The 23,294-nt window shown below is 44.7% G+C and overlaps 1 protein-coding gene and 1 long non-coding RNA gene across 8 annotated transcripts in view; one reads left to right on the top strand and one right to left on the bottom strand.

Annotated features, from left to right (window-relative positions):
• Positions 1 to 1,310: 1,310 nt before the first annotated feature.
• On the bottom strand, positions 1,311 to 7,800 carry LOC135412820 (uncharacterized). Its single transcript, XR_010429965.1, has 2 exons — positions 7,717 to 7,800; positions 1,311 to 6,717 (listed from the first exon to the last, which is right to left on the bottom strand). It is a non-coding gene; the product is annotated as an uncharacterized LOC135412820 (long non-coding RNA).
• A 9-nt stretch (positions 7,801 to 7,809) lies between these two features.
• The window catches only part of NR3C2 (nuclear receptor subfamily 3 group C member 2), a 204,288-nt gene continuing 188,803 nt past the window's right edge, over positions 7,810 to 23,294 (top strand). Inside the window, exons 1-2 of one of the 7 annotated variants that reach the window (XM_064651740.1) lie at positions 7,810 to 7,970; positions 12,718 to 14,482. In XM_064651740.1, the coding sequence (XP_064507810.1) occupies positions 12,720 to 14,482 (1,763 nt within the window). In that variant the 5' untranslated portion in view covers positions 7,810 to 7,970; positions 12,718 to 12,719. Of the gene's footprint in view, positions 7,971 to 9,353; positions 9,583 to 10,378; positions 10,396 to 10,427; positions 11,322 to 12,717; positions 14,483 to 23,294 lie in introns of those variants that run through there. The other 6 variants (XM_064651743.1, XM_064651738.1, XM_064651737.1 and 3 more) reach the window with 6 other exon arrangements.

Genomic DNA, 23,294 nt, shown 5'->3' with positions numbered 1-23,294 from the left:
GCAGCGGTCCTGGGTCACACACTACAGAACTCTCACCCACACTGTACTTAGAGCTTTGCTTCACCATTGACTCTCCATCTGCTGCAGGTGAAAGGGGCTCACAGGGAGAGGGGCCAGCTTGAGACCGTAGACATCCCCCTGCTCTCCCAGCCAGAATGCTGAGCCCCCCACATCAACACTGGCACTGGCTCTCTTTCAGTTCAGGGCCTTGTAAAAACAGAGTCTCTCCTCTCCTGAAGGAATGCTCCAAGCCTCCCACATTTCATTGGTCAGATTTTCCAAAGACTTCTGGTATTTTCCCCAGTATTGCTACCCTTACTATACATGATTAAAAAACCTTCACAAAGACACAAATGGAAATAGAAAACAGCAGGCTTTTGTTAGTGTGCTTCAAATGTTCATTATCTTCTTAATTTTGCTTTTGCAGCCTAAATTGTAGTCAACTTATAATGTCATTACTGGTATGAAAACCATCCTGTCAGGTTTCATGTACTCTATAAAGGTCATAGATACCCATTAATTTATATTACATTTCCTTTTTGTTCTTAATTACCCAAATACTTTCTGCATTTTATATACATGCTTTCTGGGTTATGTGGCACCAAATTACTCTTCACTGTCCATCAAAAGGAAATGCATTCTTCATATTGCCCTAAGTATTAGAATTTTTCATATTAATCTGGATTACCTGCAATCCCTCCCTCTCTTCAATTTACAGATTATCAAGCTAGATGGGGAAGTTTTTAACTCAGTATCTATTTTGGTTTGTAAGGCGGGAGGTTGCATCATCTCTTTTATGAAGTATTACAGTAATCTCTGGATTCAGAAATTTCTTGCCTGTGTCAATTTGTCTTCTTTTTTATTTTAATCAGAAGTGGCATATGGAAGTACCTTAGGCTGTTTTGACCAATTACACCTTCAATCCTAGAAATCATATTTTTGGCATGTTTGATTAAAATGGATCAATTAAAGGGGACATTTTGCCATTCCTTGACATGAACTCCTCACTTTTGGTCCCATCCCCTATTTTATTTCCCAAGAGTCACGGCACAATTAGAAGATTTTTTTTTTCCGTAATCAAACTGTAATAATTCTTTTTATAATGGTGCAATTATCTACTCTCATCTGGTTTCACCTCAGCTAGTTCAGTGAGTCATAGACCTTTACATCTACTGCATCTACGCCCACTGATGATCAACAAGGAACGACAGTCCCTGGGACTCATTTGCTCTCCACAATGGGTTTACAAGGAAGCACTTGCTCAGAACTAGACACCTTTCAGTATAAGCTCTGAAATAAAAATGTGCACGCACAGTGTACTGCCTACTTTATTTATCCATTTGTTTATGATCCCCAGTAAAAGAAGGTCTAATTCTTTCTCTCCTGACAGTGTAAATCTTGTTACAATCACTATTGTTGCAAGTATATAAAACTAATATAAACACTGTGAATTCAGCTGAGCATCCCTACTTCCTTAACAATCCTGTGTCTCCTTTCACTGTTCTTATGCATTCCTTTTACAGAAAAGCATAAAGGTTAGGACTTGAAAAGTGAAGCGCCTCCGCAGGGCCAGCATCACAGTGACAGTGTCTTCTCCCTGGAACAGAACCAAAGGAACCAGATTGAAAAGATCAGTACCTGCTCTTACATTTAGAAGCAGTCATGTCTTCCATGCAGCTGTTGAACATGAAAGATTTCTGATAGGCTCATGTTGTCAATTTTAAGTCATGCATAGAGGACATAACTGAACCACGCCAGAAGAAATTCTTGTTTGCTAAACCCTCTATCAGTCTTGCCCTGAACCAACTTTGACTCTCAAACAAGCAAGATTTCCTCTGAGTCCTGGTTGATCTTCCTTTAGAAATCCTGAGAGGGGTACATACTTTCTACTCTGTGACTGTCTAACCATAGCTAAGAATGGAATGCAAAATGAATAAATAAAGAAAAAACATATGAAATTACTTTCATTTGGCCTCTTATGCATTTGCTTTCCCTGTATATACAAAGGAGCGAATTTTGTTGTCGGAATTACTCACGAAAAGCACAGTTCAAAGTGGTGAGTGCATGAACAGCATGCATAGAAGCCAAAATGTAAATGTGCATGTACAAGAATGCGTGCCAGAAATTCTTGCACATTCATGGAAGTGACTCTTCTGACCAGGTTCGAGCAGGCAAGGTAAAGTGAATCTTTAGCAGCTGCTGCTAATCCATACAATAAAAGCCCTGATAGTATGGGTTTTCTAAACTCATTTCAATAATGAATACATTCAAACAGACCATGGTGCATTTTCCTTCCCCAGACAACAATCAAATGTGTTTTAACTTTATGTCACTCATGCTCATGCAGCAATTTTGGGAAGGCAGTGGCTGAAAAGGAAATCTGGCCCCGCAATGAAAGGCAGTGAGTGACCTGTGATTTGGGAAGTACTGAGCTTTGCACTTTGTAGCCTTCTTAGGGGACCTGACATAAATCCTGCAATCTCTTTATTTCTCCACTCCCTGTCTATAAAATGGTGATAATGCTTCTCTTCTTTCCAGAGCTCAGAAGAAATACATCTGTGTGGTACTTGGATGCTGTAGGTGCCAGGATTGTACAAGCACTGATAGAGACAGCACCGTTTTTGGAAACCAAGCTGAGCGATTGTCACTTAAACCAAAAGAGAATAAACCATAGCCAGGCAACTGGGTTGGTGAGGTTATCAACTTTCACCTATGAATCAGTCTGCGTATTTACATATGTTTGGGTTCATTAGGGACAAACCCATTCAATGTGCCAAAATTTCTGTCACTCCTGGCTTGTGGGCCAAGTATTGGTGAGTTCAGCGGGAAAACAATGGAATACGTGACCTTTCATTACCAGATATTTAGTCTGGGCCAGACAAACTCTAGTGTGACCTTTATCTTCAAAGCCAGGACACTTCCTCAGAATGCTGACTTACGGTTCCTTGTGACAAATCTGTATAAATCAACATGCACCTGACAAGGACCAGCTCTCCATGTTGTATAAGATTAACTGTCCAGCTTAGGCCCAGGTGACACATGAATGAACTCCTTGAGTGGGACCATAGCCTACACAGGAAGTGAGCATTAAATATACAAAGAAAATCAACAAAATAAATCTATTTAAGTACTGCAACTTCCACCAAAATCAATAGATTTTTTTTCCTTTTCTGTCTTGGCACATGTTAAATTAACACTTTTCTTGCACATTCTCTTAATTCAGCTTCATAGCAATGCTCTCTTTGGTAGGTTCTTCACTGTACACTTCAGGGAGAGCCCAGCCAAAATCTCTCTTCTCCCGGAAATAAACATTTTTTAAAAAGCCAGAAAACAAAGGTCTTTCAAGTCTCAATATGAACATGATCTTGCAGGTTATTACCAAACCATCTCTCATTGCATAATATCCGAGAGCAGACAATTTTAGGATTATAGAATAATCTGGAAAATTACATAAAAATTCTCCTTTTGCTGTAGGAGCTTTAAAGCTGCACCTTCATTCAATCAGGAAGATAATTTTCTCTATGCAGCAAGTTTTGAATTCTGCTTGTGACCTTGGTGTCATGACAATTTTGGTATTAACTTATTCCACACTAAAGTATTGCTACTAGAACTGTGAATAATCATCAAAATTAACTAGCCTATAGAGTGATTAAATAATTTTCTCCAATTTGCATTTGATATGTTTATTAAGTGCTGGAGGGTGCTATTTGCACTCTTATTTTTACTGCTGTTAAACACTACGTCTGGATTTTTGGCATAGGTGCAGTACTATTACGGTAACTACAAAATTTTTATCAGATTACAGCATGAGTTACCATTTGATACTGTAAAAATGCCAGTAGGTAGCAGATAAATATTAAGATGCAATTAGCTGCCACTACCTTTCACTGCTTTGAATTCATTAATATCAAGATAAGGCTGCATTCTGTGGCAAAGATAATTTTTTTACAAATCGCATTTTCTTACAAGTAACAGTGCAAGTAGCAAACAAGAGAGGAGTTGAGGACAAACAATGTAAACATATACAGCCACATTAAAGCCACAAAAATACAAAGTACTGTCTATGTGTTATTCCTTACGCTTTGTTTGCCCTATCATTGTCTACAAGACCTATTACCCACAACAAGTAATTCTTTGTGAGATGATTTCATTTTGAAGTGGATGAAACTATCGGTGCTAATAGTCAATAAAAACTGTGATTTTTTAAATGTATTGGAAATATGTGTTTTTAAATGCATGTTTTGGCCCTTTACACAAGCAAGTGGTTGCTAATGCAAATGTGTATTAGAAATGCAATTGTACTATACTTAGATGTGGTTCAACCACAGTTATAACAGGGCCATTAAAGAGCATTAAAAAAAAAAAAAAGAAAGACAAAAGGTAGAAAATAAAGAATACAGAATACAGGTTAAAAGGGAACATGTTCTCTTGCTCAGCTAAAAGATTTATCTATAATTAGAAAACAAAATTGTTCAACATTTGACTAGATAAATAAAATATTTATATCTCAGAGAACATAAGCATACCATACAGAAAACATGCTTACTTACAGTTTGTCTTGTAAAGAACTCTAAAGACTTTCATCATGGCTTGAGAAATTAGCTTTAACACAATTAGCTGGTGAGTTGGAGAAAACTGTGGACTCCTCTCTCAGAAGACTCACATCTGTTAGTCAGGGAAAGTAAACTCTCATCTGTCATCCCCAACGTTTTTCCAGCGTCTTCCCAAAATGCAACTACTCCTGATCAGCCGTAAATCTCAAATAATCAAAACTACATGAGCTAAACGGCATAAAAATTAAATCTCCGGTGAATAATGTCAGGTAAGGGAATAATATGTGTGACCATGTGATTGCCTGCATTCCTGGGCTGGAGCTGGAGAGAAGTGGGAAATGCCCAGCTGCCTTAGTTGGAACCAACTCAAAACTTCATCCGCTTTGGTTCAGTTCTCAAAATAGGGCACATGACCTCTAAGTAAGATAGTACAGTATGCTGCTTTTACACTCCACTGCTGCTCCTGCAGCCCCTAACACCAATTCACTCACTTTACCAAGCATGGGAGGAGGTAAAATTTGACACTTGCTGAGTTTCAGCGTTATCTTGTTTTGTAATGCATTATCCATAGCAAATTTACCACTATCTTCAGGAACAGAGATGACATCTGCTACAGAGTGGCTTACACTTGTCTGTCTGCTGCTTTCAGTGTCATGTGTCTGACATGAGTTAACCTCTTATAAAATCTAACGAGAGGGAAGAGAATCGCTTGTTGGAGGTGTCCATGCTGCTCCTCTTGACCTACTTGGAAAACTATGACTCGACTCTTTGCGGCTTCCCCCATCGCAACACAGCTGCAGAAGGCAGTAAAACAGGACCACTTTTAACCGAATCAGAAATGTGCTATAAATACATTGTATGCCTTTGAATAACATTATTTCCAAACCTTGCAAAGCCCTTTAGTTACTTTATCAAGCCCACTACAGATCCTTTTTCCCCCCATGGAATTGGTATAATGAGAAAAGATAGCCTTTTCTCTTCACAGATAAAGATCCAAATTGCATTTTATAATCTGACAATTATGTAGTTTGATTTTTTTTTTTAAATAAAACAGATAAACTCTCCTCCCTGTTCAAGATGAGATCTTAGTTGTTAGTGACAGCTGTTAAAATCCTGCTAAAAATAGATATGGTGTCAACCACTAAAAAGCTAAGTGCTCCTGTGAACCACAAGCAGAAAACAAATGAGGTTTCTACTGAATTTGTGGAAAATCTGTGAGCATCTTGCATGTACCACGAAAGGTGCCTTATTCTTCCAGCAGCCATCGCTGTCTGTAACACAAGGGGAATGGAGGGGATCAGACGACTGGTATTAAGACAGAAGAACGGTATATTCTCTCAATTTTATTTTCTCTCTTCTTTTTGTCCCCAAAAATATAATAAAAAAGGTGATGCAACACAAAGACTGAGGCTACCTCCAAGCATTTCAGATGTCTTTTTCACTTACACCTTTGCCCTGAAGAAAAAAAAAAATCAGGAAGACTAAAACAAAAGAAGTGCAACCAAAACCAAGTACACTGATACTATAAACTAACAAAAAAATAGTTGTTCTGTCTACATCAGTTATTAATAGAGCAGCTTATGTGCATAGGTGCTTTTTTCGTGGCTGTGATTTGCCAGGTTCCTCACAGAGTTGTGTGGAACTTTTCTCTGCCTTGGAATTGCAGCCTCCAATCCGTCCACAGTAGCTCTGTTCAATTAATAAATGAGCTGTATTCTAAACCAGATGCATGACATGAAATGAGTAAAGAGAGAGAGAACAGAATTGTTCACATTCAATGTTATAATATATCTCAGTAGGTTCCTCCTTTTTAGCTACATTATAGCTAAAAATAGAGCACTAGTGTAGGCACAGTGAAATATGATTTGCTTCCAATAATACAGTAAACTAATTGTGAAATTAAGCTATTGAATGTGCCGTTATCTCCGAGTCTGGCCTCACCAGCACTTTCTGCTTCCCTGTTTAACATTTATCAAGCTACCCACAAACTTTGACGGATGCAAACAACAGCTGATAAAATATCACCTTTTCCAAGGCCCCGATCCTACAGAGACTTCGGCACAGGTAAAATTCCCGGCGAGCAGCCCTTTTCCACGTTTAAAGACTTCACTGAGGCTATTAAAATAGGACCAAGTTTTTCCTCCCTCCAACGCCTCGTTTTTTCCTTAAAGATGTTTAAATGAAGAGACATTCAATGCCTTGATCTTAAAACACAATCAGTTTCAAAAGACTTTAGCCACAAGTGAAATATTAATTTAAAACCAGCATCGCTGTTAGCACCGATTTTTTGTGGTTTTTTTTTTTTTTTTTCGTTGATGCCTGAAATCGGGGCAGATTTGCCCCACCGCAGCCCGGCGAGTGCAGCGCGGTCGCTCCCCCTTCCCACCCGTACCCCCGGGACCCAAGGGCACAGCGCGGGGCAGGAGGGACCCGGTTCCCCCCGCCTGGCAGCAGCGGGGATGAGCGGGACGGAAGGCGCAGGCCCGGCGCGGGCGAGGGGTTGCAGCCTCCTCCCGCAATCCTGTCCAGGGGCGCTCCGCTCCCCGCAGCCCGCCCGGGGGCCGAGCGGGGCGGTCGGAGCGGGGAGAGGAGGGGTGTTCCGCCGCCGCCGCCGCCAGGGCCGGGAGAGACGCTCCGCCTGGGGAAGGGCACGGGGAGACACTCCTCCTCCCCCGCCGCCCGCCCTGCCGCCCGCCCTCCTTCCCTTCCTCCGGCGGCTCCGCGAACCAGGAACCGCGGCGGCGGCGGGCTCCGTGCGTGAGAAACCCCGCGGCGCCGGGAGCCGCCGGGAGCCGCCGGGGCGGGCGGCGCGGGAGGGGGCGGCGGGGGCGCTGCGAGGGGCCGGGCAGCACCGGAGGGGGCGGGAAGGGGGGGGGAGAGGAAAAAGTTTACACCCTCGCCACTCTCCTCCCTCCTCTTCCTTGGTGGCGCAGATGGGAGTTTTACCTGGAATGACATAAGTTTGCTTTTTTTTTTTTTTTTTTTGAGGGTTTGTTTTTTAATTTTTTTTTTTTTTTGAGGGTATATCCCTCCCTCTCCGCCCCCTTTTCTCTACTCTTCCCCCCTCCCCAAAATCCCCTTTCCTCCCTCGCCGGTGCTGGATCCACCCCCCGCTCCCCTTCGCCGGCGGGCGAGGGTGTGACCCGCGGGAACACCCACCCACCTAGGCGTCCATGGTGGGAGCTGTCCGCCGAGCTGAGCCGAGCCGCGGGCACCCCGCCTGCCGCCGCCGCCGCAGCCCCCTCCTGCCGCCCGGCCGCGCTCCCGGCGCTTGCTCCGCGTACTTTTTTTTCCTCTTTTCTTTTTTTTTTTTTTTTTTCTTTTCCCTGGGTGGTGGTGCGGGCTCCCGGATGGTTCGCTGCCAGTAGCCGGGGGCCGCGCCTCCTCCCCCCGCCGCGCCACCATGTCGTAGGGGAGGTGAGTGCAGCGCGGAGCCTTGCGCGGGGCGAGGAGCGGCGCGGGGGGCAGCGGGGTGGGTGCCCGACGCACCGTCCGGCGTATCCAGGTCACGGCCAGTCCCGTCCCCATCCGTGAAAACTTCGCGGGAAGGACACGTCCATTGCTCGGCAGCGCCCGCGGGGAAGCGCGGCGGCGGCGGCTGCTGCTCCGCGGGTCACGCCGCGGGCGCTGGGAGCCGCCGCCTCGGCCCGTGAGTGCGGGTCGATATTTGGCAGAATAGGAGAAACGAGAGGGGCACGTGACACCCCCAAATCCTGGGGATGTTGGCGCTTTCGCCGTGACTCTGGGGTACAAACCCCGCAGCGCACGCAGGTCCCTGCGGGCGCGCACGGGCGATTGCGGGAGAAGGTGCGCGGTGCCCGGCGCTGCCGCTGCCCGGCGGGCTCAGCCCCCCGCCCCGCTCCCGGCGGCGCCGCTGTCACCCTGCGGGGCTGCGGAGCTGTCCCCGCCGGGCCGTGGGCGCACCTGGGGGCCGGGAGCGGGGCTCTGAGGGGCCGCTGACCGGGGGCTGGGGGCGGTATTTAGGGAGCGAGTTGGGAGCGCATCGCCTGAAAGTTTGCTCGGCGGCTTTTTTCTTTTTTACGCTTGTCTGGGAAAAGGGTATTCCTGCAGCCGGGACGCGGGCACCGAGGGGGACACCGGGGAGTGGGAGGTGGCAGCACCCCGGAGGCAGGGGTCGTCCCGGCGGCGGCTCCTCTGATCGCCCCTGGGCGGGGGGAGGCAGCAGGCGGGGGCGCCCGGCGGGATGCGCGGCTGCCGCGGAGCGGAGCCAGCCCGGCGGGGAGCGGAGGACGAGTCCTTGAACCCTCCCGCGCTCCGCCGCCGTCGCTCCGCTCCTTTTTTTTTTTTTTCCCCTAATTATTTTTATTAATTTTTTTTTTTTTTTTTTTTTTTTTGTTAAATCACCGCAGCACCGGCACGGTGCGCATTCATGCGCCCGCTGACAGGCGGAAACCCCGGGCGGGCGGAGAAGGCGATGCCCGGCCCTGCCGCCGGCTCGGCGCGGGCACCGGGCGGGGGCGGCCGCGCCCCGCGCACCTCACCTGTCCGCGGGGGACCCCCCGGGCCGCCGCCCCGCCACCCCACCCACGAGGGTCTGCCGGTGTCTGGCGGGGGGACCGCGGCGTGCGGCGGAGCGCGGGGGTCGCGCGGCCCCTGCGGCTTTAAGGAGATGCGTTTCCCAGCCTGTGTCGCAGCAACTTTGTATCAGTCATGTCGCCCGGCGGGTGAGTGACGGCGCGGCCCGGCCAATGGCGCGGCGGGACGGGCCCGGCCGCGCGCTGCTCCGCGCCCCGCCCGCCAATCGGGGCGGGCGGCGGGCGGGACGTAAACTTGAACTTTATGTGGGCATGTGACATGTTTTTAAAGGACTTGGCACCTTTTCCCGTCCCCTCCCGGGTGCCGCTCCGTGTCACCGGGCGGCGCGGCGCGCCTCGGCCGGGCGGGCAGGCGGGGGAGGCGGGCGGGAAGCTGCGCCGCCCGCCCTGCCGCTCCGCTCTGCGCCGCCCTCCGCTCCGCTCGGCTCCGCGCCGCGCCGCGGGGGCGCGGGGGACGCGCTCCGCCGCAACAGGTACCCGGGGGCGGGGGGCGCCGCGACCCGCAGCGGGAAGGTGGGGCTGGCGGGGTGTGGCGGGAGGCTCTTGGCACTGGGAAACCCCCGCTTTGGAGGTTGGGGGAGCGGCGTTTGCACGGGGCGAAAAAAGCGCTTTTCTGCATCGCTCGGGGGTCGGGCGGCGAGGAGAGAGCACAGGAGGGGCGAGCTCGGCCGAGAGCGGGTTTGGGCTCTGGGATCCCGCCCCCGCCGCGGACTCCTGGGATGGAGGGAGGGAGGGAGGGAGGGAGTGGGCTCCCCCACGCGTGACAGCCCGGATTGCACCTGCGGGGAAAGCAGACAGGGGCGGGGGTGGTGGTGGTGGTGGTGGTGGGAAGGGGTGCAAAGCGGTGCTCGCTGCCCGGGAGCTGCGGTGATGCTCCACGTAGCGTAGGGTAAAAATAGGAAAATAAGCGTGCTCGCTGCTTGCGTGGGTGTTTACACGCGTGTGTGCGTGTGTGTGCGAGCACGGGGGGAGCAGCCCCCGCCGCGGGGACCCGCGCCCGGCGCCGCTCGGGGTCCGTGGGCGGCGGTGCCGGGGCTGCCCGTGCCGCCAGCCGCGCTCCGCTGCCCTGGAGAAAGCGGGGGAAACCTGGTCCCCTGGTCCCCTGGGCAGTTTTCTGTCAGCGAGGTGGCTGGCAGACGGTGAAACTTAGAGAAAATTTCGTTTACAAGCACCGAGAAATAAGAAGTGTGTGGCCGCTTGAGCCATCAGTTTGTTTTTTTTTATGAAACTGGGTTTACTTCAGATTTTCCCGTATCTAGGTGACCTTTTGGTTGCAGGGATACCAGGTACCATTTGATTTTTTATTTGGCTGTTGCTGTGAGACTGGTTTCATGCCTGATTGATTGGAGACCTGTGCTGCAGAGGGCTCTGTTTGTTGATATGTTTGGGGTGAAATACATAACTCGAAGTGTCTAAGTAGTTCTTGGGGGAGGGAGTCTGGAGAACCTGCTATACTCATAATATATCTTCCTTTGCAAAATACCAGATATAGATAGTCTTGGTTCCAATAAGCTTTTGTTGTGGTCTGTGGATGTTTTAGCCCACCGTCAAATTTGTTTAGTGAAAGTTAGTAAAAAAGGCATGTCTGTGTAGTAGGTGAAGTGTGGATACCGTGGATAAATGTGCGAGTCAAGTTGGAATAAGTTCTGCTTAAAAGAACAAAACCAAACCCCAATGCCAGCAGCAATCTGTGAGATGATTAATTCGGTTCTGGTATCCACTGAGGCGCTTGGAGGTGACAGAAACCAGCACTCCTAAAAAAATCTTTTTGCAGCTGCATTTACGTCTGTCATTTTAAACAGAACTTGTATCAGGCCGCAAATAATCTCTGCTGGTTTTTGGTCCTCTCGTCTATATTTACCAGCCTCTGGAAGTGCAGGATCAGGGCATTTTCCAATTTTTTTTTCCTTTGTGTGACCCAGATTTTTATTCGCTGAAGTCTTAAAGTATGCTCACCTATTGATTATATATGAAGTTCGAATTTTACTGCCATGGGAGAAGTTGCTACAAAGCTCAAGTACTAGTGTAATGTTAGGCCTATAACTGAGATTTCTTGGTACACAGTGGTTCTGCTGGTGTTTCTGAGGGTTAAAATTCACTTACATCCTAATTTTAAGCCTTAACTAAGTTTCCTGGTTTTCAGAAATGCGGGTCACTCACAGCTGCGATTGATTTCTCTAGGAATTAGACTTGGTCAGCACTTCAGTCAGGGGTAGGTGATTGTTTGGGAGTGACTTTATATGAAATTAGGCACTTTTGTCTGAAAATTTTAGACTATAGGAATGTGATTTGATACACACTATGATGTGAGACACATGATTCTATGTTCTAATAAAATTTGTGCTTGAGGGGAATGTAGGCATAGGGCCATAGTTCTAACTAAAGGCAAAGAAGTATTCAAGTAATTCATTTTAAGGTTCTTTGTTTTTATAATTTTGCTTAAAATAGTGTTGTTAAGTAGTGTTCAGTAAAGAGATTAAACACTGAATTAAATATTGAATATATTCAGGAAAGAAAAAATATTTGCTTGATATCGTAGCTGCTGGCACTTGAGTTTCTACAGTTCTAACGATACTGTGAGCCAAATCCTTAAAAAATTAAAAATTGTTGTTACTTTTATGTGATTTTTAGATTATTGGAGACTAGGGTCATGCATTTTGCACCCTGCCTTGAGAGAGTGGTAGGTGGGATGGGAGGGATTTTTTTTAGGGTCCATTTTAGAACAAGGTTTACTTTTCTTTATTTATTCCTCTTGCCATGGAGGTTTGCAGAATTTGCAGAATTATGGATCCATTTAGTAGCCAGGCATCCCTGCCTAATCTGGTCCCCTTCCTCTGTGGCAGAAACGTTTCCTATTCAACTTTTGCTCTACTTCTCTCCCCTCTCCATGTCTCCTTGTATAAGGAGCTAGTATAAGAAGTTTGTATAGCTGTGAAGGGGCAAGTCAACTCCCAACCCCTCAGAACCACTGCTTCCTTCTAAAGCATCTTATGTTATGCTGGATGATGAGGACTATGAAGAGAAACCCCCGTAGCACACCAGCCTCCCTTGCTTTGCTGTCCCTGTAGCATGGCAGTGGAAGGTACTTGGAGGAGCAGAGCTGTGATGAGCAATTTCCACAGGGTTTACATCCCACCACCATGTCCGCCTTCCAGGACCTCTCTGGATCCCCTCCTTCCTTGTTACTCCCTTCCTTTTTTTCCTTCCAGGTCTCTGGGTGAGGGACAGCCCATGGTGCTGCTGGCACTGGCCATGGGGCTGCGGCCAGCGAGAGTGGGCGGTTGTTGTGCTGACCTTGCTGAGCTGTTCCTTTTGGGGCAGGGCTGGGAGCAATAATTTGGGTGTTTCCTAACTGCTGAGCGGTTTTCTCTCTGAACCCGTGGGGCTGTCCTACCCATGAGACCTTTCCCCTCAGTTTGATTGAAATTAGACAAATGCTTGAGAGATGATGGATGGGGCAGGAAAATGGGACTGGCAGGCAGACAGAGAGGAGGATAGACAGAGAGAGCGGATACGCCTTGTTTCCTTAGGAAATTAGGAAATTTCCTTAGGAAGTCACACTGTCCTGTCATTTATTAATTTTACTTTTTTGTATATGTCTTTGCTAGTTATGGAGACAAAAGGATACCACAGCTACCCAGAAGGCTTAGATATGGAGAGACGGTGGGGTCAAGTTTCTCAGTCTGTGGAGTATTCTTCCATAGGTGCTGGAGAGCAGACTGATGACAGTAACTACATGGAGATTGTCAACGTAAGCTGCTCCGCCGGCTCTTTTGCAAACAGCAGCACTCAAGGAAACAACAAAGAAAAACCTGAGCTACTCTCCTGCCTGCAGCAAGACAACAGTCAGCCTGGTCTTCTCCCCTCTGACATCAAGACTGAAACGGAGTCGAAGGAGCTGTCAGCGACGGTGGCCGAATCCATGGGTTTATATATGGATTCGATAAGAGATGCCGAGTACCACTATGATCAGCAGAACCAGGGGAGCCCGGGAAAGATCTACCAGAATGTGGAGCAGCTGGTGAAGCTCTACAAGGAGAACGGCCATTGCTCCTCTCCCCTCCACAGCGCCAGCAGGCCCTTGAGGTCTTTGATGTCGGACTCTGGGAGCACTGTGAATGGTGGTGCCATGCACACGATTGTCAAAAGCCCTATCATGTGTCAAGAGAAGAGCCCTTCGGGCTGCAGCCCTCAGAACATGGCCTCCTCAGTGTGTAGTCCTGCGGGGGTGAACTCTGTGTCCTCAACTACTGCAAACTTTGGGAACTTTGCCATGCACAGCCCCATCGGCCAGGGAACCCCTCTGTCGCGCTCGCCGAATGTTGAAAACCGGGGGTCTATGTTGCACAGTCCTGCACACGTCAGCAACGTGGGGTCTCCGCTTTCCAGCCCTATAAGTAGCATGAAGTCACCGATTTCTAGTCCTCCCAGTCACTGCAGCGTGAAATCTCCCGTCTCGAGTCCCAGTAATATCACTATGCGGTCTTCTGTGTCCAGTCCTGCGAACCTGAACTCCAGGAGCTCCATTGCCAGCCCTTCCAATGCCAATAATAGGTCCACTCGTTCTAGTCCAGCGGTTAGCACTGTGGGATCGTCCATCTGTAGCCCTGTAAACAACTCCATAGGATTCCCAGCTTCCAGCACGCCAGTGGGACCTAGCAGAAGCCAAGATACCGTTCCTAGTCCAGAAACAAAAGACAAGGGTCCTCAAGAACTCACATTTCCTAAGATGGAGGAAATGGAGAACGCCATCTCCAACAACAGTCAGATGAACCTTGTTCAGTTCATAAAACCTGAGCCAGACGGGTCGTTCGGCAGCGCCTGCATTGGTGACAGCAGCAGCAAAATAAACTCAGATTCCCCCTTTTCAGTACCAGTGAAGCAAGAGGCAGCCAAACATGCTTGTTCTGGTGCCTCTTTTAAAGGGAATCAAACAGTAAATCCTTTCCCCTTTACAGATGGCTCGTATTTTTCTTTTATGGACGACAAAGACTATTACTCTCTTTCTGGGATTTTAGGACCACCCGTTTCTTCATTTGACGGAAATTGTGAAGGTAGCGGTTTTCCAAATCCAGGCCTACGTGTGGGGATTAAGCAGGAGCCTGATGATGGCAGCTATTACCAAGAAAACAGTATACCATCCTCTGCCATTGTGGGTGTAAATTCAGGTGGACAGTCATTTCACTACAGGATCGGTGCCCAAGGCACGATATCCTTGTCGCGGCCGGTTGCTCGAGAGCAGACATTTCAGCACTTGAGCTCATTCCCTGCCGTCAGCACCCTCGTGGAGACCTGGAAGTCGCATTCAGAGTTGGCATCCAGAAGAAGTGATGGGTATCCAGTTCTAGAATACATTCCAGAAAATGTGTCCAGGTGAGCTGGCAAATTTCTTCTTTTTTTTTTTTTTCCCCCTTTCTTCTCCTCCATTAAACAAACAAGGTGTGAATTAAGATGGGGACCAGGGTGGTATTTCTCAAGCTGATGTGTAATTCTTGGTTTGAATTTCAGTTATTATCGTTAAATTTGTTGCTATCTTGCTGGTTTTTATTCTGCCTTTAATAAAAACAAAGTGCTGGCTTTAGTATTTAAGAAGAACATATTATATTCTATTGTTATTAGGTTTGAAGGTGTAGCTTTAATATGTTTATGAGCTCTTACTACTACAAATGTTGTTTTTCCCATAATGAGAGCTTAGTAAAATTGCTCTCTTGTGTCCTATAATAGTTATTCTTCCTTAGCTAGTGCTTGAATGTGTTGTACCTCAGATGAAATGTTGAGATGAGGATAAGAAAATGATAGTGCCAGGAATCTGTTTTTGTAAAGAAGTATGGTTCTATGTTTCCACCAGACTTTAACTGGTTAAGTTTAAAAAAACCAAACATTACAAGCCTGTGGCAACGTATTATTTCTGTATTTTAACTGTAGGAACATTTGGTTTGTATATATAGAAAAATGACTCCAGAAGGAGGAGGGCTGTTAAAACTTGATGCATTTGAAAGGGAGAAATGGATGAACTAATCTCCTCACTTTTCGTGGAAGAGAAATATGCAAGTGTCATTTGATTTTGGGTTTCTTGGCTGATTATCCTGGAAGCACGTGCCTCTTCAGCAAGCAAGTGTCCCTGTATCTCACCAGGGAGGTTTACTTTCATAAACCCTGTAGTTTCATAGTCAATATTACAAGTTATTAGGCCCTCTGACAGGGTGACAGAGTTGAAATAGTTACATAGTCTCTTCGTGTATCCAACAGGGTCCTGAAGGCTTTTGCTAAAGCTCCAATAGCCGGTAACAGAGTTGCATTTACCTTTCTCAAGTATTTTTTTCTCCTCATGAGATGTGCAGGTGCCGTCAGTGAATGAAGCATCTGCCTTATTCTTGGAGTGAAGAGGGATGCGTGGGGTTTTCCATATTTGTATGATACTAAATATTTCTGAAAATACAATGTCACAGTGAAAAACATAATATCTAAAACAATGGTGCTTTTGAGGAGTAAAAACAGCCACTGAGGTAAAAAAAGAGTTTAAATGCTTTATCCTCGTGTCTGTCCAGCACTTCTAGAATCTCCTTATCATTTTGCAAGCCATACCTCACTTTTTCTTTGGCCATTTCCAATATGGTCTCTAAAAATGCACTTTTTAATATATCTTTCTGAGGTTTAAAGGGCTGTATCCCACCATCATGCTGAGCTTTGCATGTAGCTGGATATTTGTTATCATCCAGTCTTGGCTTAAATGTACTTTCTTGGATCAAGGAAGATGGAGTTACTGTCTTCTAGTTGCTTTACCTGATGAAATTATTGTAAATTGCATTATTTATAAAGTGAGAAAAGTTCACCAGAAGACTGATGGAATGCCTGAAAAGAAAGACCCAATATTTTACTGCCTTTGTGGTTGAGCATTGTTGCTTGGGCAAGTAGCTCCTGCCAGCTGTGAGAGCTCTTGTGTGACTAAAAGCTTGCGCTCAGTCAGGGTTGTCATCCATTGCAGGGGCAGGCACAAGAAACAGGGAGATGCAGGTAGAAGCAGAGTTGTCACCAATAGCTGTGTTTTGAGTGACAGTTTCTCATAAGGCTTTTAAAGGAGTCTTCTGGTCTGACATTAGTCCATGGTAGCTCTAGACCATGGATAATCTATGTCATCAGACTTGGTGATGACACAGGCTCGATATGATACACTTTCCTGTCTTTGTTCTCTAAGCTGGTATATGTAGGGTATGCAGGTGAATGTAGCTGTTAACTCTGCAGGATTGAAGTCCTGAAATTTTTAGTGCTCAGAGTTGTTACGTGTGGAATTCTGTTTAGGTGATGGAGATCTTCAGGATTGCGACACTTCAGGCATCCTGATCTGTACTTGAGATTAGGACATGTGTCATCCTTTCAAATCTCTTAACTCAACCCCATTATTTAACTAAATGTTGTTCTTAATCTGTTTGGCAATGGCTTTATGCCAACAGTTGCAGCTGGTCACCTGTGCAAAGCCCTTACAATTTTCAAGGTAAATTGATGAAGAGGTTGTTTTAGCAGTGCAGATTTGAATGCGGGGGTGCCTGCTTGAGTTTGTCTGCTGATGAGACAAGTCATAAAGAATCAATGTAAGATGTCACGCATGTAAAAGCTCACTCTTGCTGTTGAACCTCAAATTGATCTTTACTTATTATTTTTGTGCTGTGTTCCAGCTAAAACGGAGGAAATCATGCTCAAGTTAGTTAATGCTCTAAAGTGTTGTATTAAAACATGCGTAGTTTAAAACCATGTCAGATCCAACATCCCAAGGTGGGTTTCAGCTGTCCCATGTCCACATGATAGTGGGATTCCAAAGTATCTCTTCCCTTCATATGTCAAAACAGCAGCATCACGGCTCGAGATCCAAATCAGATCCTTGTTACTTCTAATCAGGTTTTTTCTGATGTGTCAAGCATATCAGGCATCAGACATTTTGCAGACTTCTATAGCATATGATTAACCCTTTGAAATCTGCAATATTTTAAGGTTTCTGGTATTCTAAGTCTTCATCTTTTTTCAGGTATATGTATCTTTCAATATAAATTGCTGTAAGCAAAGATTAGGTGAAGGGAAAAAGTAGGCTACATGGTTCTCCAAAGCCAATATATAACCAGCCTGGAATATATCTTGTTAAAGCAGCATTATTTTCTAAACCTTAATGTCATACCCTTTCTGAACTGCTTCAGACTTGCAGTTTACATGGTGAAAAGAAGTGAGTGGCCAAATGAAGACATGTTTTCATGTTGAGAATGACTCTTTAGAATAGTACTGTAAAAAAAAAAATATTTTCCTATGAGGGTATCACTTTTCTTCAATCAGTTACATTTGCTAGTAGTGTCTAATAACCATAGCTGAGCATTTAAAATGCCTTGCTACCTTGTTGACTGTGCCAAGCACCCACTGTCAACTAGAACATTTATCTTTTTCTCCTTAAGTTACTTTTATTAGATGTACACAGTTATGGTTTTGTTCTTTTTGAGTTAGTATTAACTTTGTTTTATAATATTGCAACTTGTGGTGTTTGGGGAGTGAGAGCCTCTTAAGCAAAACCAAGTTCCCTTTTATTCCCTTTTAAATTTTTTTTTTCTGCTAATACACATGCAGAACATGTCTTTGTTTTTGAAAGATTTTTGCATGTTTAATTTTTAATAAAGGGTGAATCATACTTGTCTGTCTGTGTGTATAGATTTCCACTCTCCATGAAAGGTGTTTCTAAGAAATAATGGTTTCCAAACTAAATGATAGCAAAGTGGTCTTGAAAAAGAAGTTGTGTCCAATTGTGTGATGTCATTGATGAAAAACCTACACTAAGAATTCAGATAAGATTTCACTTCAAGGTGATTAGTGCTCATCTGAATCAGGGTACTAGCCTAAACCTCATGGTTGTGCCAATGTGATTTTCAAAATGGCCTAGGAAAGTGTCATGGTTGCTTGAAACAACAGTAAATATTGAGGAGGATGACCTTTCTGCTGCATTAGCTCTCACCTAAAGCTTCTGCAAATGTGCCTTTTCCCTCTAATTTCCATATTAACTCATGTATGTACACATACATACTTGCTTTTCTCAGTGGTTCTGGTGGAAACAGAGGGCAGATACTCCTACTTTCATTTTTTTCCTGGCAATTCCACTGGTGTAATCCAGTGTGGGAAGAATTCACAAAGTTTGATCTGTTGTTATTCAGAAAGTTTAGTATTTTAACATAAATTGGGTATGTTTATTTATAATTGTGTTTCAATTGTTGTCATTCAAACAAGAAGATTTAGAATCTAATTTATGTCTGTTAAAAGGAGTTGAAAGATTGTCACTTCTTGGGGTTTATGGTGAATTTTTTGATCAAACATTGACAATATTTTATGGACTTCTTATATCTATCTGTTCCTGAGCCATTCACATGAATCAGTATTTTTTTCATAGACCCTACTTGAAACAGCTCCCAAAAAAACCCACCCCCACTCAACCAAAAATCAGAAAGCAACCCGACAACATGATCTTCACTTACCTGTAACCTTTATTGACTTGAATAATTGATTCTGGTTAAAATCAGATTTCAGGCTATTGCGAGTATTTTTGTAAATAAACTTTTATGTTAAATATTATCTAGAATAGTCACTTATCAGAATTATACCTGCCAGGAAGATAAAGGTCTGGTAAATATTATTTTTTGAATTTGTGAATGGCCTTGACCTCTGTTTGTTTGCTGACGGACTTTATGAGAAAAGGACCATGCTGTTAAAATATTCTCCATGCTTGGCAGGGCTCTTTTCCCCTTTAGCTTCCCTCAAATTTACTGTGCAAACTTCTTTCACAAATGATTCCTTAATATCATAGACCATAGCCTTAAATCTGTATTTTTCCTTAATTTCAGTTTGGGAATTAATTTCCTTAATTTCAACTTGGTTTTGTAGGTTCTTGTATAATTTTGTGTGATTTTTTTTTTTAAAACAGCTTTGGGTATAATCTTGATGTAACAGAGACCTCTGCATATTCTTTATTTCTCACTGAAGAAGTTAGGAGTCTGTATTAATATGTCAGACGAGGAGGTTGAAAGGTTCTTCTTGGCATACCAGCATGCACTGAACAGCCTCAGACTTTCTACAGCTTTCTTTGTTGTTATTTTGGTGAGGGTGCTGGGTTTTTGTATTTTTTTTTATTGAGGAGTTCAAAGTCTGTGTAAAGTATTTTCCCGTAAAATGTGACTGCTAATGATGCCTTATTTTCCCTTAAAATTATACACATCAATTGACTTCTGTGCTGTGACAGCGAGAAGTCCACATGACTGGAAAATTGTATTCCATAAATGAGTGGGTCTTCCAAATCTGAGGAAATAAGAGCTCTGTTGTCAGTCCATGTGCTTGGGCTTGATTGTTTCTTTTTGTGTGGGGGTGAGTAATGTTATTTATTACCAAAACATTTCGATTGATGGTCGATATCACTAAACTTTGCAATACTTGGCTGTTGGAAATCAGTTGGCCATATTTCATTCTGATAGTAGCTAATAGTTTTTGCTTGGTTTTTATATCGCTTTTGGTAGCACGGAATCTCACTATGATATCTTCTTTTGATGGTGTTCTGAAAAAGGGGAAGGTGGGGTCACCTTCATGCACAGATTTTAGCAAGCAGAAGAAATTTTGATTATCCATTTTTTGACAGTGTACAGGGAGCAGCCCATTTTCATGAGGACTGGAAGACACATCAATATGTACTGTATGAAACCATGCCCATCCTATTTTATGGGGTGTGTGCTGCAGTTAGGCAGGTAAGCATGCACAGGGGTTGCTGCAGCAGATTCAGTACTCGTGCAGTACTCCTGTTGTCTGCAGAGGGAGTAAATTGTTAAGTTGTGGTTCAATAACCTGTCCTTACTCAACCAGCACTTAACATTAATGGAGCTACAACCTGCTGTGAAGTGCTCTGCCCAGATGAATCAGATTTCTAGATACTTATTGGTGCTTTGCTGATCCCAGGCTTGAGTAGTGGTTGCTGTTGGGTATCATTTGTAGCTGAACAGTACATTGTTTGCAGTGGTGAAGTACTGTGTTGGGCCCTGCCTTGTCTGCTCTGGCTCTGGTTTTGCCCTTTGATTGGGTGTGTTGTATGTGAGAGCCAGGTCTGGTTCCTGATCCAGTTAATTCTGAACCTCTAAAAACCGACAGGACAGTGAAACTTGGTGAGCAGTGTGATGTGATCTGGATATGGGAACAAACTGAAGGGATGGAAGGAGAAAGGAGCCTATGAAATATCCTAAGTGCACCTTTCTGCTAAAAGATGTGTTGTCAAACCATAATCCTAACGCTTATATTTTCAGGGCATAGTTTTAAAAGGCGGTTTCTCTTTTTTAACTGTGTGTCTTGAGTCTTTGAACAGAGTTCTGGGGCTGGGATTAATAATAGACTTACTTGACCAAAACTTCTTGGAAAACAGTGGAATGCTGTGATTTCAGATTTAAGATCTTAGAGGTCAGAAAATACCCCAGTTTAGGATTAATATAGAACCATGACTTTTTCTCTGGAAAATGTGTCTTAAAATATGGCCGTATAAGAGTGATAAAAATGGTCCAACGAGGAAACTAAAAAGAGCATGCGAAAAACAGGTATTAAATCCATCTAAGTTTAGTACTTTTATCAGCTTTCACATGCAGCTGGTTTCTACACAGTGCTTGGTGCTCAGCATATGAATTACTTTACTTCAGTTTGTTTCCTCTGAGTGAGAGATCTGTGGAGGAAAAAAAACCGAGCAGTATTTCCATCGTGTGCAATTGACCAAGTTCTTGCAGCGTTATTGGGCACGTTTGAATGCACCCTAAATAGACCATGGCATGATTTGACTGCTCGCTGCCCTACCAGTGTAAACTGCAGGGGAAGGTCGCTGTCTGATGGGCCCACCGAAAGCCCTCTCCTGCTGGAGCCACCTTGGCTTGGTTGCTGGAAGAGACAGGCTGACCTTGGAGGAAGGCATGTTTTTTGCTTTACGCTGCAGAGGAAGGGATTGCAGATCAGGAAGTCCCTGTTTATCCATGCCAGCAGTTCCCAGTGTAGCCTGCTCCAGTACCACTGCTGGCAAAAGGAGCAGCAGCATCTCTCTCTCTCCCTCTCTCCTTCTGTGTGGGAGGAGGCACTCCCTTCTCAGACTTGGAAGCAGGATGCGTGCGCATCCTTAGTAATACATGTCTTTCTCTTCAGGAACCCTGGAATTCTACAAAACCCTGAGAGTTTATGTACTTTCCAGACAAAGTTTTCAGATAAATTGTCTCTTTAGATGGGAAGCTTTGTGACCTTGTTTGGGGTTGTTTTATTTGTTTTTGTTGTTTTGTTTGGTTTTCCAGCTGAGGCTTATTAATGTGGTTTAGCAGAGCTTTGTGATGTGTTTTCTGAAAGGAAGTGATCTGGGGGTTTCCCTTTTTCTCTGATTTCTTTGCTGAAATCAATACTGAAGGACTTAGAAGACAAAAAACACCCCCACTCCCCCACATCCCCCAGAACCCTCTCCCAAAGCAAACAAACAGACAAACAAACAGAAGTGCAGAAAACCAAACCCATGCTGTTCATTCTGGATTCTTAAAAATATAGGTAACACTGGTTGTATCTATTCAGTATGTGAACAAGGATTTTTGCAAGACACTCTTTATTTACTGAGTTGTATTATAGCAAAAGTTCCCACATTACTGGGTGGTGACAAGAAAATGAAGTAGAATTTTATTTCTTTATCTTAAACAGTGAATTAAGCTCCTGCAATTAAATTAGAATGTGTTGTTAGCTGGTTGCTAAATTAAATTTTGCAAAATCTGCAGTCTCTAAACTGCGTATTGGCTTCCTGAACAAATTGATAACTTAAATTTCATATTGGGAGGTGGGGTAACTTAGGCTTAATATGGTATTTTTTTGAAGAAGAAAAAAAGTAAACTTTGGTTAGAACACTGGAGCAGAAACAGAATCCAGTATTTGTGGATAATAACGTAAAATGGCTTATAGGAATCTGTACGCTCCCCTAAGATGCATGAGTACGCTGCTGATTGTGGTTAGTGATAATAATAGATCAAAGAGTTAGAGCCCTGAGGTTAGAAAGCAAATTTCAGACTAATTGCTGAATGTTTCTGACAATTTTTATATCACTTCACTCGTTTCCATTCTCTCTTCTGAACAATACTTTCTGCTTGCATCTGGAGGTAAAATAACTTTTTGAATGAGCTTTCAGGCTAAAATTTGGACTCAGTATATGAGTCTTTTCTATTGCGCTTTTCATTCCATGTCTGCTTTCAAGAGGTGTTATCCCAAGTTTCTAAAAGTGGCAGCTTTATAAACCAATTCCATAGCAATTAGGTTTCTGGAAAAAAAGCAAATAAAAAAACCTTTCCATGTTTAACAATGTTTTCTGAATCTTTTGGATTTGTGAGAATATCTTAATTCCTTTTTTATGTACGTGTTTGACCATGTCAGGTGCATGTTCAGTTTTAAGTCTACAAAACAAACACGTATTTTAGAGGTTTTCTTTTGTGCAGTGTAATCCGTCTGTGGTCTTTTAATCACAGGTCAGAATTGGGAAGTAAGTAGCTGTGTTTGTCCTGACCAGCATTTTGCCTGTCCCAGCTGCTGAACTGTAGGGTCTCACTGACTTTTTTGGCAATGGTTTTCTGACTACTGTGTTATGCTGACATCATGCAGTCCTGCAAATCCTGTTGCTACAGTACTTAATTTCTTTTGTTCTCTTCTTCTGTACCTGCCTCAAAGGGTCGGGATGGTGCAGGGAAACTGTCCCGGTCTCGGCTTGGGAGTTCCCCAAGGAGATTGGAGCGGTTACAAAGCAAAGCAGTGCTCTGCTTAATAATTTTTTACGTCATGCTTTGCTTCTTGATAGTGGATTCAGGCCATAGAGGGAAAGGGGGCTGAGAAGTTTGGCTGGCATGGGAAGGGCCCGCGGCCCTGCCATGCCCCTCCATCCCCGCCCGCTTGCGCAAGGCGGCCGGGTCCATGTACCCGTGTGAATGCGTCACCTGGCGTGTCCTTACCCAGACCTGTGTTCTCCGAGCCCTTTGGAAACCTGGTTTCACAACTGTCGAGACCCAGTTTACTCTGGCAGTGTCTCACCTTGAAAAATCAATTGTGTTTGTGTCTTTAGCTCTCTGTTAGTGCTGCTGCGGGTAAGAGAGTGGGGAGGGGACTCTTTTCGTAGTATCATGGAATAGTTTGG

The sequence above is a fragment of the Pseudopipra pipra genome, chromosome 4 (genome assembly GCF_036250125.1).
Source record: "Pseudopipra pipra isolate bDixPip1 chromosome 4, bDixPip1.hap1, whole genome shotgun sequence".
Taxonomy (NCBI): Eukaryota; Metazoa; Chordata; class Aves; order Passeriformes; family Pipridae; genus Pseudopipra; species Pseudopipra pipra.
This window is presented reverse-complemented; position numbering and strand designations above follow the sequence as displayed.